General features: G+C 42.9%; 2 protein-coding genes across 3 annotated transcripts in view; both read left to right on the top strand.

Moving 5' to 3' along the window:
• The first annotated feature begins 604 nt into the window (after nt 1-604).
• On the top strand, nt 605-3,558 carry LOC134101362 (uncharacterized). The gene is made up of 9 exons (XM_062554984.1): nt 605-738; nt 927-1,105; nt 1,188-1,285; nt 1,397-1,485; nt 1,934-2,114; nt 2,702-2,807; nt 2,901-3,063; nt 3,158-3,241; nt 3,402-3,558. Exons 1-9 carry the CDS (start codon nt 678-680, stop codon nt 3,548-3,550), a joined length of 1,110 nt encoding a protein of 369 aa, XP_062410968.1. The 5' UTR covers nt 605-677; the 3' UTR covers nt 3,551-3,558.
• A 7,325-nt stretch (nt 3,559-10,883) lies between these two features.
• LOC134100577 (mediator of RNA polymerase II transcription subunit 13-like) overlaps nt 10,884-15,953 on the top strand; it is a 107,805-nt gene continuing 102,735 nt past the window's right edge. For both annotated transcript variants that reach the window (XM_062553838.1, XM_062553837.1), the window contains exon 1: nt 10,884-12,314. In XM_062553838.1, coding sequence (XP_062409822.1) covers nt 12,243-12,314 — 72 coding nt within the window. In that variant the 5' untranslated portion in view covers nt 10,884-12,242. The remainder of the gene's footprint in view (nt 12,315-15,953) is intronic.

Raw genomic sequence — 15,953 nt, 5'->3', positions numbered from 1 at the left:
CTGATGACGAGAGAAACCGTTCATGAATGAATAACTCTAGCTGTGTTTTTATAACGCAGATACTACAGACACAATAAAGACGGGTGAAAACAGTCTTCTGTAAAGAGCACATGCTCCCTTTTATCAAATCAAATCGAGCTTATTGGCCATGTATACTCTGCATTTAACCCATCCGTGAATTAGTGAACACACACAGCAAACAGTGAAGTGAACACACGAACCCGGAGCAGTGAGCTGCCTTCATACAGTGGCACTCGGGGAGCAGTGAGGTTAGGTGTAATAATCAGTCAAATAATAGGCTACATTTTGAAATGGTCATGTGTTAAAAGCCAAATGTCAGCACCCTTATAAAGAGTGTTATCTTCTTGTCTCATTTGTCATTTACTAAACTGATCGGCATGTTTTGATTGGTCCTCTTTTAGGATAAATGTGTACCTGATACAGGCTTTAAAGTCCACTGACAGTCTGCATTTAAATCAAATGAGCTTGCATTCCAAAACACATCCAGCTGTAATTGATTAATTGTGTCTGCACTGAGCTTCTTGAATTGATTAATTGGGTCTTGTTGGAGGCCGATCTTGGTAGGCTTCCAGCTGCCGCCCATCATTTTGATTTGCTTAACCATCATTAGCTGACAAAAGCCAAGCAGTGTCAACACTGTCAGTCGGGCCCAAAAGATGTGCTTTCTACAGCAAGGTGTCATTTTGATCCTGGTTGCAGCTTGCCTGGCTCAAGATGGTAATACAGTCATATACCTGTAATGTAGATTAACTTTATTGAGTAAATTAATCATGAAACTTCCTTGATTTGGTTGTAACTGTCAATTACCATAGCCAGTGAACTCTACCTGAGAACCGAGAAGGCGTTTGCATAAACTGATGTTAAGAATACAATGGAAATGAGTTTTTAATACTCTTATTTTTCAGGTGGTTTTAATTTAGACTGTAAACCTGATGCAGTCACAATAAAATGGCCTCAGAAATTGACGCAAGAGCAAGTTCAAAACCCTTACACTTTTCTCCTGGGTAACTGTATCCCCTCAAGTGTGAGTGAGGATGGGGCGCTCTTCCGTGTTGGTTATAACGACTGTCTCTTCCAGAGAGCGGTAAGCCTGAAAGCTATTTGTGATCTATCATCGAGAATTGTAGGCCTATCAGTTCACTGAATCTTATTCCTTTTTTTTCCAGGTGTTTGGAGATAAGATCGTCTTCATGAATTTGCTATCCTACAGACCAGACTCTGCGGTTCCATCTGTATTTCATATTGTGGATTGTGTTTTTGACAGGTGTGTGTGTGTGTGTATGCAAGCAAGCAAGCAAGCAAGCAGTGTAGGTTTTATGAGCGACTATCCATGCTCTGGTGGCTGTAACACTTAATCATTGTTTATGTTCTGTAGGCCTGCATTGTTGACTCCCTTGGCTGCTCAGCCAGGCATACAGGGGACAAATGAAGAGAAACCGATTTTCAGCATGGAACTAATGAATGGTTAGTGGATGTGGTTGTCACTGTTCTTCTCTCTTGCTCTCTGAGGTAAATACTCTTTTAACCTCACATTGGCTGGGTCGTTATGACCGTTTTAATGCTATCAGCAACCAAATATGGTCCTTTCAGGCAGGGCTGGTTGGAGTGGCTTAGATCTGCAACAAATTAACTAATGCACAAAATGAGAGGCAAAGGTCTTTTACTGCCAGACTTGGCGCTCAGATTTAAAGTACAGTTCTGACATGGGTGCTTTGGCTCATCCTGGCGAACCTGTTACGAGCTGGTATAACCTTGCTCTGTCTAAAAGGTCCTTTTGCCATCCACGAAATCGAAAACTAACCTGCATCGACTAAAAATACTGTTTTGTTGCCACTCTAGGTTTATGCACTATGAGTCAAATACTATGATTTTTGTCTGTTTGATGCCCTCTCTGATTTTCATGCCGCTCCAGATAACTTCAGTGGCCCAGCGCCCTCCACCACCTTTTCTGTGGGCTCCACGATCTCCCTCAGGGCCGCTGTGGCTGAGCAGGCTGATGCACCACAGCAGATCTTCCTCAATGAGTGTGTTATGACCGAGTCCTCCGACCCATACCTGGCCAACGAGACGTACACTATAATCACAGACGAAGGGTAGGCGTGTTTTCATGCTCAGGGTGTTTTATCTCTATCCATCAGAAACACACTTGATGGTAAGGGAGTGTAAGGGGCTGTCTAAAACCTGGACTGAAAGAGCGCTTCGAGCTATACCGATCTCTAAGTCGTGTTTAGTCTGTGATAGGCTTTATCTGTGAATGGGGAAACCGGACCCAAAAAGTTTTACCTCTGGTTTAACAACATTGCTATGTTATTTATGATGTATGTGTGGGGGAGTGAGTGTACCGTGTGCAGTCATGAACGAGAAGTTGTTTTTTTATGTTCACAGAAAATGAGCCAAGGCCAAGGAGTCTGAAGAAATTTGAATGAAGTTTGAAGAAATAATAAATAGCATCATTTTTCTTTTAGTACCCATTAAAAAACGTAATTCTCCTAATTAAATGCAGGGAGGGCAATCCTGAAATTGAGGGTTCTCTATCCCAAGTGTGCATCATTCTGTTGTTGGCAGTTCTTTACACTAAACCATTCTAACTCAACAAAACAAACTGCAGTTATGCAAACGATCACCTTAACATTTTCTGGATATTGCCAATGTTAATTGAATATTATTTGTCCTTTCCCAGGTGTCTACTAGAAGGCAAATATGGAAACGCAACATTTCTGCCCAGAGAGAAGCCCTCTGAAATCCGTCTCTCTCTAGCTGCGTTTGGCTTTGCTGACACAGAGGAGGTGTGAGTTTAAATGCATCCTTGTGTGGCAGCCTCGTTGACCTTTACACACTAACTTGCATTTCGAACTTCATTGATACTCCCATGTTCCCAGGTCTACCTCCACTGCAAGCTGGTTTCATGGCAGGCCCACCAGCTCGATGTTGATCTGAAGGCCTGCAACTACAGGAAGGAAAAACAGCGGTGGGAGCTGCTCGATGATTCTTCCCGAAGTGATCTTTGCAGTTGCTGTGACTCCATATGCCAACAAAGAACAAGTACGTTCAGTTATTTATGTCATGGTCTTCAAATGTTGGATACCCTCAAATCTCCCGCTCAGTTTTGAGTTTGTTTCAATTGTATTTTCTCCAGGAGGATTGTGGCAGAATGTTGTAGTTGGTCCTTTACGAATTCAACAAGAATCAAGGAAAGATTCCGTTTGGAAAGGTCCAAAAGGTTTGTTTCGCATGCATATACCAATGTATGTAGGCTAATGTTGATGTGGAGATGTTAATATGGAAAAAATGGTATTGACTTGTATAATATTTGTGGGTTATTTATACATTTTATATTTAATTCTCTGCCATTTTCTATGTAAATATGACTTTTATTTCAGGTTCAGCCGTATTCTGGCTCCTCACAGCGGCTGTGCCTGTGGTCTTACTAATTGCAACAGGAGCTTTGGCACTGAGCTATTATCTCTGTATATGGAGGGGTGGCAGGCTTGGGTACCGTCCCAGCAGGGACCTATTAAATAAATATTAACTAAGGAACTCTATGATTGTCATTCTTTTTTTTCTTCCCCCTTCAAATGAGTGGTTGTAATGGCTGTTGAATTCTATTTTGAACGTAATTACTTTTTAGCTGGCTATGAACAATCACTGAATGTCAAAGAGAAAGCATCTAATATTAGCAGTGCCTTATATTAGTTTAATGAGATCCATTGCCTCCCATAATGGCTAAATGTGTTTAATATTCAGTGGTTCAATGTCCGTAGCCAAAGACTGATGTAAGAACATTGAATAAGTTCCTTATTTTATATTGCTGAAGTTCATTCTGTACATTCCCCTCGCCCTTTTAAAGACAACACTGTGATTATTTTGGGAATCTAACACCATGGTCTTTTAGCCATTATTACCTGACTAAACAGAAAAGAATACCCTTGACCTTGTCAGCACAGTTCGTTGTTTAATCCACAAGGGGGCTCCGCGATCACTACTGTATCAATTGTGCGCCTGTCAAAGACGAGAGCCTGCATGGCTGGTTTACGCAGCCAGCGATTCCAGGAGTTGGCAGCGAACGGATCTCCTGGGAGAGCCTGGGTTTGATGCACACGGTGGAAAAAAATGTCTCAACAGAAGGACGCGGCAGGGGAGGGGCGCATAAAAATGAAGTGGATGGAGAGGGAGAGCAGTTGTTAAATGGATGCAGCCGCCTTGTGTTCTGATCATTTGCAGTTGCATGCGCATTTGCTGTTAAAAGCTAATAAATGTATTTTCATGAAGGTGATGCAACCAGGCAGTTTAGAGCCAGCAAAAACATAGAAGTCGTTAACGTGTTCTTATTAACAATCATTAGCCTACAAGATGGACTAGGCCTAGGCCTATATGCTACCAGAGCATCAGCAACACTGACGGAATAAGTTTAAAATCGGTTACCCAACACGGGCCTTTTAAATTATTTAACAGGATGAGTGGAACTTCATTCTTCATTTTTATTGCCATTTATTTTATACCAAATTGGATCTTAGTTGGAGCCAAAATAATTGACAGTAGAACTTCTGTGAGCCAAGAGGCAATAGACCAGTGTAAATGCATGGGCGACATCTTACTGAATGCTTCTGAAGGCTGGAGAAATGAGGTGAGCTCACTATGCCGCCACAACCATCATCGGCAATCTCTCTCACCCTCTCCCCTAACGCCCATCTTTCTCTCCAAACCCCTGTATCCCCTTGTTCCGTTTCCTCCACTTTTCCTCGCCTGCGGCTGCCCCTTTTTTTCCCGCTCATTAGAATAATTGAAATTCTGCTGCTATTGGCATGTTCGGGGTGGGCGAAGCAGCAACAGCAGCAACAACATGCGGCCACAGCGGGAACATGTAGCGATGCCCGGCTAAGAGTAATGTTTTAATTCGGTTGTGAGAAAGGCGGTCCCAGATCAAATCCACAAACATTTATTATGAGGCACCCCTGAGCAATATCAGGTCACATTAGGAGGCCCAAGGAGACAAAGAGCTGATGAATTGAATTAATCTCTCCGCCGGTGATGGATGGGGGTGTTCAGAGGGGCTAGGAGAATGGGAACATTGTTCATCTGTCACTTCGATGGCCACAGACCTCTTTGATTTGTGCCTTGTATTGAAGGCCACAAGTGGGCAAGAGGGTTCCCCTTCACCCCTATGTGTGTTCATACACACAAACACACACACACACACACACACACACACACACACACACACACACACACACACACACCAATCTTCTGTACTGAAATGTGGCAAGTGAAGACTGTTGAAGCTGCAGATATCCACTTGCTCTCTCACAATTCCTCAAGCTCCTTAGAAGAATGGTTTTGCTAGAATAACTCTAGACAGTTCCCTATACGAGTAAAAAATTAATATGCATGTTAAATTAAAAAGAGATATGAACGTCAGATAAAATACAACTCTTGTGCTAATAAAAACCATTAGCACCAATATTATTTTGTGCTGCTGTTATTATAACCGTGAACAAAGAAAAAAGAGAGTGGCCCTTTAGCTGGAAATAAGAAATTATTCATCCAGACTGATCAGTCATTTCGGAGACATTCAGGGGATTTGTCCTCTTTGATCTGCTGCTCCTGTGCAATTGTGAAGACATCCCTATTCAGCGTGCCAGTCTTTCTCTCTCTTTTCACCATGTAAATCTCCCCTTAAAGACACAGTCGGTCTCCCCCTCCCCTCTGTCACTACTGAAGCCTCTGCCGCCTGCTGCTGCTCAAATGGGGATGGATTAGAGTTTTGTGACTGATGCTCTGACTGCCAGCAGTATTGAGTTTTAAGCATTACATGTACTGTGTGTGCTGTTGAGGAGAACATGGATACTGTATATCATTCGATAATAATGCTGCGGATCACAACTCGTTGTCTCGCGGTCAGGGGTGGGCGAGAGGTCACTCTGGAGGCAATAAGTAAAGTGTTTTATCTAAACAGGCTTAATTTATTGAGGTCAGCTTAAGGCTAAGACCAGTTTTCCTCATGGGGAAATTAAGTGTGGGGTTCAGAGACTGTGCAAAGCAGACTGGTTGAGAGACTCTTGTTAGATAGAGCCCCATGACATTTTGTGCAGAAATTCAAATCTGAACATTTTAAATCCTTTCACTTGCTGCCAGGGATCCCTATTCCACAGTAGTGTTTGATTCAGGTCTGTATATAGAATGCGTGTGTAAATATGGGGGCAAGTTTAAACAGAAACGAAGGGCGGTCTGAGCACACAGGAAAGATCAGGTGTCAAGCACATCTAAATTTCAGCCGTGATAGAAAAAGGACCAGAAGCACGCAAATTCCAGAGTGGTCAGATAACAGAGCAGTAAATAGCACTAAATCAATAATGGATAAATGCAACAAACTCAGAAGGATGAGGAGATCAATAATCTGGTGCCTGTCCACAGGACTATGTAGAGCCAATGTGCCCATTTGAAAATCAGAGAGTAGGTGTCGACCATTTATTAAATACAAAACAAGTATAGTGCTTATGAGGTTAGGTTACATTGTGCAAAACAAAAGAATCTCAAGATCGGATAAGAACTGTGAAGAATATCAGAAGAATTTAGAAATATTTACTGGTGTACTGATGAATGCTGTGTACTACAGAGGCTCAAAAATGGATGTGCCGCTATATTGACAAAGGACTTCCGAACAAATCACGCAGGCAAATACCGACAGCACTGTCTGGGGCCTGTATGAAAGGGGGAAAGCCTTCTGAGATATGATTGCTGGCACAAGCTAAACGGATGGGGATAAGTGGTAGACCGCAATCTGCACAACAGAAGCGGGGCCAAAAACAAATGTATCTAAAGCGTTAAGTGAGTAATTTCACTCACCGTAATTAAAACACTTTTTTTCTCTTCTCTGAGCTCAGAGACAAACACTGAGAGCACCGACGAAGGAATGTGGAAAGTACATAAAATTAAATAACCACCATATGCTAGAAATAATGCCAAATCAAGGGGAATTATATTGGGCACAGCAGACTAGATGCAGATTGAGAGGACTTTGGCAAGGGTTGCACATTCCTTTCAAAAACACAGACACGCATGGCATTAATTAGCAGCCCAAGTCATAAACAACAGGGAGACAAAGACACTCGTCATTCATCAGAGGAAAGTCAGACAGCAGTTCTGTTTTATGAGGAACTGGAAATTAACAAGAAATTGTTGAGGAAGGGAGAGAGGAGAAAAAAAACACACACACTGACTAACAACAAAGAATTAAAAACAAAGACGGTTTTATTTCGGACGTATAAAACTATTGATCCCCTCCGTGGCATTGTAGAGTCACAGGGGCAGCAGGGGACGGAGGCAGGAGGCTGATGAGTTTGCTACCGGGGCAACGACGGGCTTACGAAAGGGCTCAGGACCTCTAGCCAGCCCTAGTGCCTTGGGAAGTGGCCCTGAGTGGCTCTCTCTCTGGCTGGACCACTATAATTTTCCTGGGCAGAATGATGGATGGGCCGGTGTCAGCCCCTGTTCATTATAATGCATACCATCTATTCTTCCCCCAGACAGGCCCTTCTCTAGGAAATGCCATTTTAGGTGTTTGGAGTGGTTGGAGAGTGAGGGAGAGAGCAAAAGAGAGGGAGAGACAGAGAGAGAGAGAGAGAGAAAGAGAGAGAGAGAGGGAGATAGAGAGAACGAGAGATGGGATGTGATTGTAGGGAATTTTCTGGGTTTTTTAGTCAATTTGCCGCAGTATTAACCTGTTCTCATAAGAGAAGCTGTGCTAATGTGCTTTTCTCTCCGGAAACTAGATTACATGTCTTCATGCCAGCAGCTGAGAAAGGATGTGTTATCTTGGTAAAAAGGTATATGTCTACCGTTATCTCTGTTATCTCTGTTACTGAATAAGGAAATGTGTTGATGTGAGTGATAGCCTGTCTAAATAATTAGAAATGAGCACAGGCTCAACATATTAAATGTGTAATCTGCATAAGCAGTCATGGGGCCTAAAACATCTTTTGTGTAAAAAAAACCTTGAGATACATTGAATTCCACAGAGGTTTATTACAATATACTTCTGTCAAGTAGTCCAGAAATGCTTTGATCTTCAAGAAAACAGTTCCTGGAAGAATTTAACCATCAGTGTCCCATAACTCTTAAAATATTCAGGAATGCCACCAGATCAAAAGGAATATAGTCACACAGAGAGAATGCACCACCTTACAAAGCCTAGTTACCAGGTCTAGACATGCTGCTCACACATCCATTAGTGTGCACGTATTCCTCTGCACTTAATACCCATACTGTACACACGGCTAAGTTTGAGAGTGTAATATTCAATAGATTTATTAAAGTGGAAAGCACTTCACTGTATGAGCTTAGAGACTTCACACTACAAAGGTGTGGAGATACTTTAGAGAGTGCTTTAGAAGCCTGGAGGAGATATTGAACAAGAAAAGAGAGAAAGAGTAACAGAGAGAGTAAAGGGAGGAGGTGTGTGTGTGTGTGTGTGTGTGGGGGGGGGGGGGGGGGGTAGAAGCTACAAATGAATTCGGCTATGTTCCTTGAGCTTGCAGGATCAATAACTGCTAGGCTAAGCTCCCACTTTCTGATTCATATCTTTTTCCTGTGATTCTTTTGAACCCTGTGAGGAAAGGCACAGTTCCAAACGACATCTGCCTGAGTCACTGGAACACCTAATGTATCAGGTCTGATTTTACAATACCATTGTCGTATACATAACTATTATCAGAAGAAGAAAATAATAGCACAATGGTCCATGCCAGATTTGTGTGAGCCTTACCTGGTGTCTCTTATCCTTGATATTCGCCTGAATTTTGCCTGATCTCAGTGAAGGAGCACACATGTACATGCATAATGAATATCACTTTCAATTTTCAAATAAAGGTCCCATATCATGAAAATGTAACTTTTTAAATGCTTATACGCACGAATTTGGGTATCTGGTATGGCTTCCGATCTAAGAACACCAAAATAATGAATGCAGAATTGTGAATTGAATAATGAATTGTCGACAGCCTTGGTCTGGTTCCTTATTCTGGAATTTCCCCTTGGGGATCAATAAAGTATCTATCTATCTATCTATCTATGTGATTCAGTGGGCCTCTTAGAACTTCCTGCACAATGTGATGCAGAACTATTCTGCTTGTTGAATAAAGCCACCTCAATTTTACCTGTCTGGACCAAGTCTCGGCCCACAACTGAAAAATAAAAGTGCAAAAGGTTATTTTTTAAGCTTGGACAAAATGGGTTTGTAAAGGAACAGGCTGCTCTGAACTGGACTCTTCACACAACACAAGGTTGAAAACAGTGTTGTGTTGCTTCTTCCTTTTAGTATGAGATAGATGTTTGAGATAGATGTTTCATTAAAAAGAAACTATTTCTTCTGGAAAATGGGTTAAAGTTGGACCTTAAAGAGAAAACTGGAAACAAACAAAGTGGGGGAAGCCTGTCCCCCAAACAAAAACGAAACTCTGCATGGAATTTCTCTGGGAATATAGGCCTACAGAAGGTAGGGGTGAAATACCTCTCTGGCGTGTTTTGTTTGGTCCTTGGGAAAAAAAAGATTAAGATAAAATAATATTTTTTGCACAAAAGCATCTGCTAATAAATGTAAACATAAATATTATTATTAACATAAACAAATGCTAGTTCCTGCAAAATCTCTGACGGCATCTTTAATCAGGTTAATTTCTCCTTTTTTCCTCTCTTTTTATTCTCAGTCTCTCTCTCTCTGTCTCTCTCTTTCTATCCCAAAAACACACACACACACACACACACACACACACACACACACACACACACACACACACACACACACACACGTGCACACACACAGACACACAGACACACACACACACACACACACACACAGACACACACTCACACACACACAAAAGTATTAGAACATCAATTGTTTGGACTGCAATAATCAACTTTTAAAATAATTAAGTTGCATGACTTGTCTGGTGATGTTTGCGTTGTTAATATGATAAGAAATGTAATGCATAATGTAATTTGGCAGACCAGCAGATGCAGGGATTCATGAGGATGGTGGAACTCATCCCTTCTCTGGGCTTTTGTCTTGTGAATTTCAGCATTGGGGGATGGCCTCAGCCTCAGCACATGAGGCCTTTGACCCCACATAGAGACAACTGGACACAGCTTTCCTCTCTCTAATTTGCCCATTTATTGGGGCGACACAATTCCAGTGAATCCGTTCGGTTTCAGAACAAATAGCCTAATTAAAATGTCAGCGACATTTGTGAAATTAAACGTTTTAATTAAGAAAAAGGAGATTTCAATTAGGCCTATCCACTGTGTGAAATAGGCTAAAGCTAAAGATGTTTAAATTATAGGCAAGTGGTTTCTGTGATTAGGACAGTTCTACAACTAACTAGGCCTACTGAAGTTTTTTTTTCTTTATGGCAGATCATAACGACAATTATTTTTTCCTGATGATTGGGGGGAAATGTTTTAAGCAGTGTTTTAGTATAGAACTTTTGTGATGATCATCCATGACTGGTAGCAAGGGTGTAAAGTCGGAACGGGCGCCTCTAGCGTCGCAACAAGGCGTGTATCAAAGATGCTAAACCACTGCTGTAATCCTTTGCTTTGATCACGTGAGTGCTCTACTTTGCCAAATGGGAAAGCGAGTCTCCCTCGTACACTGCCGGCCGCCATTACATCGCTATGCGTGGTGGGCTGTCGGATTGTGAGCGAGGCAGCTAGCGGCTGTTAGCGTAAGCAGTTACACACACACATACACACACAAAGTGGGAGTCACACATATTCATACATACACACATACGCTCACTTACGAATGTTACAGTAAAGACACTGAGATATAAACAATACCTCAAAAGGGAGTCACTGTGTCTTAACCCGATGGATTGGAGAGATTGCTGGCTGGCATATTCTGGACGGTTTTTTCTTACAATTATTCAAACAAACCTCTGCTTGATTTCTGGCTGATTTGAAGGAGATAACCAATTTCGTCCGCTTTGGTCAGATGGCTGCATTTATTTGTTAATCATAACGCCAGAGGATTGCCTCCATTTCTGGGCTGTCATCGTCTTTGTGATACACATTACTGCTGCTATTGTTACTTGTAACAAGCAAAAGAAATCTTTCAGCTGCAGCCTAATATCTGGGGAGGACGTTTCGTAATGATATAAAACAGAAAGGAAGGAAGGATTTTTTTAAACCTTGGTGCGCTGTAGCCTACTGCCGTTTTCCTGATGGTGGACCGACAATACTTTTTGGTTTGTTGGAGAAATGAGAACATTTTTATCTTAAGATTAAAACATTTGTTCGCGAGACGACGTGTGGGTTTGTAACAAGCGCGGATGGCTGAACGTGAGAGACAGGTATCTTTATCGTTGTTTGTCTGCAGACTGGTTTTATTTGCAAAGTGAAAGAAGGATTAAACATTCCTGTTCTCTGTTGCCTGTTGTGTAGTAGGCAAGCAGCGATACACTGTGCACGGCGGCGGTAAGAAAACAAATCTATAAATAGCTCCTGCAATTCTCGAAAACTATCACAACTGGTGCACAAGCTTGTTGGTCTGACGGAATAGATTTTTTGCATTCTTCGTTACCAGTTATTGGGAAATTTTGTCGCAGACACTTGCGCGCTGTTTATTGTTCATGGCAGAGCGAAATAAACGTGACAACCACGACTGGATCATCTGAAAGAAGTTACTGGATTCTGTAAACATTTATATTTGTTCATTTTCATGGATTTTATCACTGGGAAAAATCTGAATAGGTCAACTTCTTATGGATTATGCTGTTATTTAATCGTTAAACTATCGACAGAAAGACTGGAATGGACACGGATTGCAATTTCTACCCTCCGGGATTAAAAACACGGATACATATTTTACATCTGAAAATGATTAGGCTTGGACCGCCTGACCTGGATTGTGTGATTTCTCTAATCTGCGAACATACTTGGATTTACAAAACAAACTATTAGTCTGCTCTTGGAATATATAGGAGGGGTTAGCCGATATTTTGTTTCTTTTACCCTCATCACGCCCCCTCCAGATACATTTTTATCTGCCAGTTGATACAATTTTACTGAACAGGGTAAATCGTTGATCTGGCGGTCAGCTTTCTGTGCTGAAGCGGTGGCGTGGCTTACTCGTGAGGGAACCGATTTGCCACCCCCTGCTCGGTTCTGATACCGATCACGGATTTCGACATGCCCTGCTCTGACGACCCCATCGGCGGACGATTATGACTACAGCAGCGAATTGGGTGGCTAACGGGGCAAGCCTTGAAGACTGCCATTCCAACATTTTCTCCCTGGTACAGTGAAACATTACGCTTACAAATCTAAATGCAATGTGAAACACCAGTTGTAGACTAAATAGGGACACATACAGGAAAGCCTAATAGTAGCCCTACTGTGTCTAGGGTACAAAGGTGAAACAATTTCTGGTGCTGTTATTTGCCAATCATTAACAAGAGGTGAGGAGACTACAGTGTTGAATACATCAGTCAGATTCCTAGAGCATCATCTAGCATGCACCTCACTTATGGTTACACGAGTAACGCCTCATTATAAACCAACACCAAACAACGTGTTGTCTCAGACACTAGATCTACGATCGTTCAGTGCTGTTTCTCTTTCTCCTTGGGGGGTGGAGGGTGCGTGTTTATCGTTAAATTATACAACGTATTCAGGCAGCGTGGCAACAAAGAGTGACAGGCAATGGGCTGAGCCTTGGTAATAACCTATATCCTTAAAATCCACATGCACATTTCGCAGACATGAAGGTCACTTAAACCAATTGCACAGCAATGCATCCATGCATGCAGCAAGTTTGTTGAAACGGAAGATATTTCTTGATTTTTATTCATGGGTTATGTAATAATAGCCTATTGATATTTTATCCTTCCCAAGAAAAAAAATGTGCTAGAAGGCTACCATGTAATGAGGCGCAATGTAACGTATCCAGTAGCGTGGCGTGCAAGGGGCTGGTCTACCTGCCATTAACTTAAATGAGGGATACCTGAAAAAACAATTTATCATCACTTTAACACCCAGGCGAAATCAGAGAGGAAGATAGTGATTTTGTGGGAAGATTCAAGAGCAATGCTTCCAGCCACCCTGTTTTCAGTTGTCTTGGAGCACAATTGCCACTTTGAAAGTCATTATTGAAAGATCAGCAGCAGCTCTCTAAGATTACCAGACAGACAATGGATTTAGGGGAGTTATTTCTCCAAATTACACATTTTATCAGGAGATTAAATCCGGGCCATTTCCAAAATTATGTCCTCAAGTTTTTGTTGGTCTTTGTTATGGTGGTGCTTTTGTGGACTTTGCAGAGGTTGATTGAAGGATGCAATATAATGGAAACATTGCAGTTTGGCAGTTGTTTGAAAACAAGGGATGTATTAGGACAAGAGAAGATGCTTTATTACACATGAACATGCCCATGTTTGACTGTAATGCCACAGATATACACAGATATCCTCTGTTGTGGAACTGTGCAGCCATATTCATATTTGATTACATATCGCATTACACATGTAAAATTGCTTTAGGACTAAATGTGAAATTTTGGGGCTGATATAGAGACAATATTTAATTTAGTCATCTTTTTTAGATATATAAAACTAGGGAGGGACTATTGCACAATGACTTAAGTGATAAGAGTTTATATATAATGAACTTAATTTATAACATAACATTTAACTTGCATTCATATGGATAGCAGGAGTCTGAATGTGATTCCTCTCGCACAGAGCCACTTGGTGTTCTCACGCCCACTGCATGAGTAGCCTATGAAACAATGTGCAACTGTGAACAGTCAAAGTTATCAGTGCAACTCTTGCACTCAAAGATTGCTTTTGAAGATGAAATTTGAATCAGCGGGCCAGCGTGTCAAGCAGAGAGCAGTAGGAAGTGAGATTGCTCACTTTAGGGGGGGTGGAGGGGCACACAGGTGATGGATAAAAAAGCTGTTCAGAATGAGCGAAGGGAAATAAAAAGAGTAATGCCTTTTTATGCCACGCATCTCCCTGGCCATTAAAGCCAGTCGTCTGTGCGAGAGTTACGGCGCCTGCCCACTTCAGTTCACACACACACACACACACACACACACACACACACACACACACACACACACTCTACTCTGTAGCCTGTTGAACAATGTTCCACTGAACATAAACCCACCCCACTGCAGAGCATTTGAGGATCAATTTGTTGAGTTCTCTTCCGCTATGGCAATAAAAATCTAAAACATATGCCACTTTTGGGTATATTTTTATAGGCACAACTTTTTATTTTTCCTCAGCTACAGACCAGCGCTAAGATACATGCATGGCAAAGGCCTGGCGAGTGAGGGAATTGGTAGGGAAAAGCGAGGACAAAAGTTATAAATAGTTTGGTTTAAGTCTTAAGCTCAAAGAATGTCCTGGTGAAGTGTATGTGTGTTTTTTCGTCCTCTTTGGAAAAAAGGCAGCCGTGAGCGAATGAGTTGAGAAAGAGAGAGCGAGCGAGTGAGAGAGAGAGAGGCAGCAGCAGCAGCAGTAGGAGGAGAAGAAGAAGGAGGAGGAGGAGAAGGAGGGGGAATCTGTTTTCGTTTTAGGAAAGTATTATGTGTGATGTGCATTTCCTGAGTACAGGCTGCGGCCCATTGGCGAGTGGAGCGATCCATTCCTCTGTAGTCTGGGCAGGTCTCACTGACTCATAGTGTAGCCACAGTTGAAATATATCAACAGTGGGTCAAAGCACAGCCTGTGATTGTGTGTGTGTGTGTGTGTGTGTGTGTGTGTGTGTGTGTGTGTGTGTGTGTTTGTTTGTGTGTGTATGATAGATAGCTAGATAAATGGAGAGAGAAAGAGAGAGGGGGAGAGAGAGAGAGAGAGAGAGAGAGAGAGAGAACGAGCTCACAGACACACGCAACGACATTTAAACACACACACACTCACACACGAAAGACACACAAACAGTTCATGAGAGGCACAGGCACGTGTTCCGACAAACACATGTTGAGTTTGTCTTGTTTTAATTAAAGGAGCTTTCTCCTTTTCCCCCAGACAGGGCCGCTCCAACTGAAACGCGGCTAATTAAGTGTCGTCAAGTGGAAGTATAATGTGTTCAGCTGAGAGGTGCTCATTAACCAAACTGTATGCCAATAGAGAGTGCACAGTAAAATGATGACTATGCTTTGTAAGATGGTCACATGTACAGTGTGTGTGTGTGTGTGTGTGTGTGTGTGTGTGTGTGTGTGTGTTGGGGTTAATGTGAGGGGAGGGGGGGGGGGACACCACTGGTGGTATGGCGAGCGGGATGGAGTGGGACTGGCTCTATTTAGGTTAGAGGCCTGCCCTGGTCATGATGGGGTAAGCAGCCTGTGTTGGGATGTGTGGCGGTGCACTGCTGGCTGCCAGGGCCTTGTGATACCTTGCACCTCACACAGACAGACACACACACACACACACACACACACACTCCGGTGTACCTCTGGCTCAGGATTGTATACATGCCTGTTGAGCCTGGGCCAACTCTTGATCCGATCCTTGGCCAATCCCCCCTCCCTCTCTCCCTCTTTATCTCTCACTCTCTCTTTCCCCTCTGTGTGTGTGTGTGTGTGTATGTGTGTGTGTGTGTGTGTGTGTGTGTGTGTGTGCCAACCGACTGGTGTGCCAGCCTGCTCCCTGTCCAAAATGCATTCCCCAGGGGCACGGGCTGCTGGGGGCCCCTGCCAGTCACCCCTCGCGGCTGCTCCTTGTCCCGCTCCTTCTGGCTGTTCTGCCACGGTGGCGGAGGCGGCGGTGGCGAAGGCGGCAGCGGCGAAGGCAGTGGTAGTTGGTGGACACGGGTGGCACACACACACACACACACACACGCGCGCGCCACATAAAATCCCCCGATGGGGGACCGCATCCAGAGCCAGACGGTGGTCTGCTCCCCTGTGTCCCTGTGGCCTCCCCCCA

This window comes from Sardina pilchardus, chromosome 14, assembly GCF_963854185.1.
Source record: "Sardina pilchardus chromosome 14, fSarPil1.1, whole genome shotgun sequence".
NCBI lineage: Eukaryota > Metazoa > Chordata > Actinopteri > Clupeiformes > Clupeidae > Sardina > Sardina pilchardus.
This window is presented reverse-complemented; position numbering and strand designations above follow the sequence as displayed.

Coding starts and splice junctions, on each gene's coding strand:
- LOC134101362 (XM_062554984.1), top strand. CDS start 678: ATGTGCTTTCTACAGCAAGGTGTCATTTTGATCCTGGTTGCAGCTTGC. Junction 1,486..1,933: donor CAGCATGGAACTAATGAATG/GTTAGTGGATGT, acceptor ATGCCGCTCCAG/ATAACTTCAGTGGCCCAGCG. Junction 3,064..3,157: donor CATATGCCAACAAAGAACAA/GTACGTTCAGTT, acceptor TATTTTCTCCAG/GAGGATTGTGGCAGAATGTT.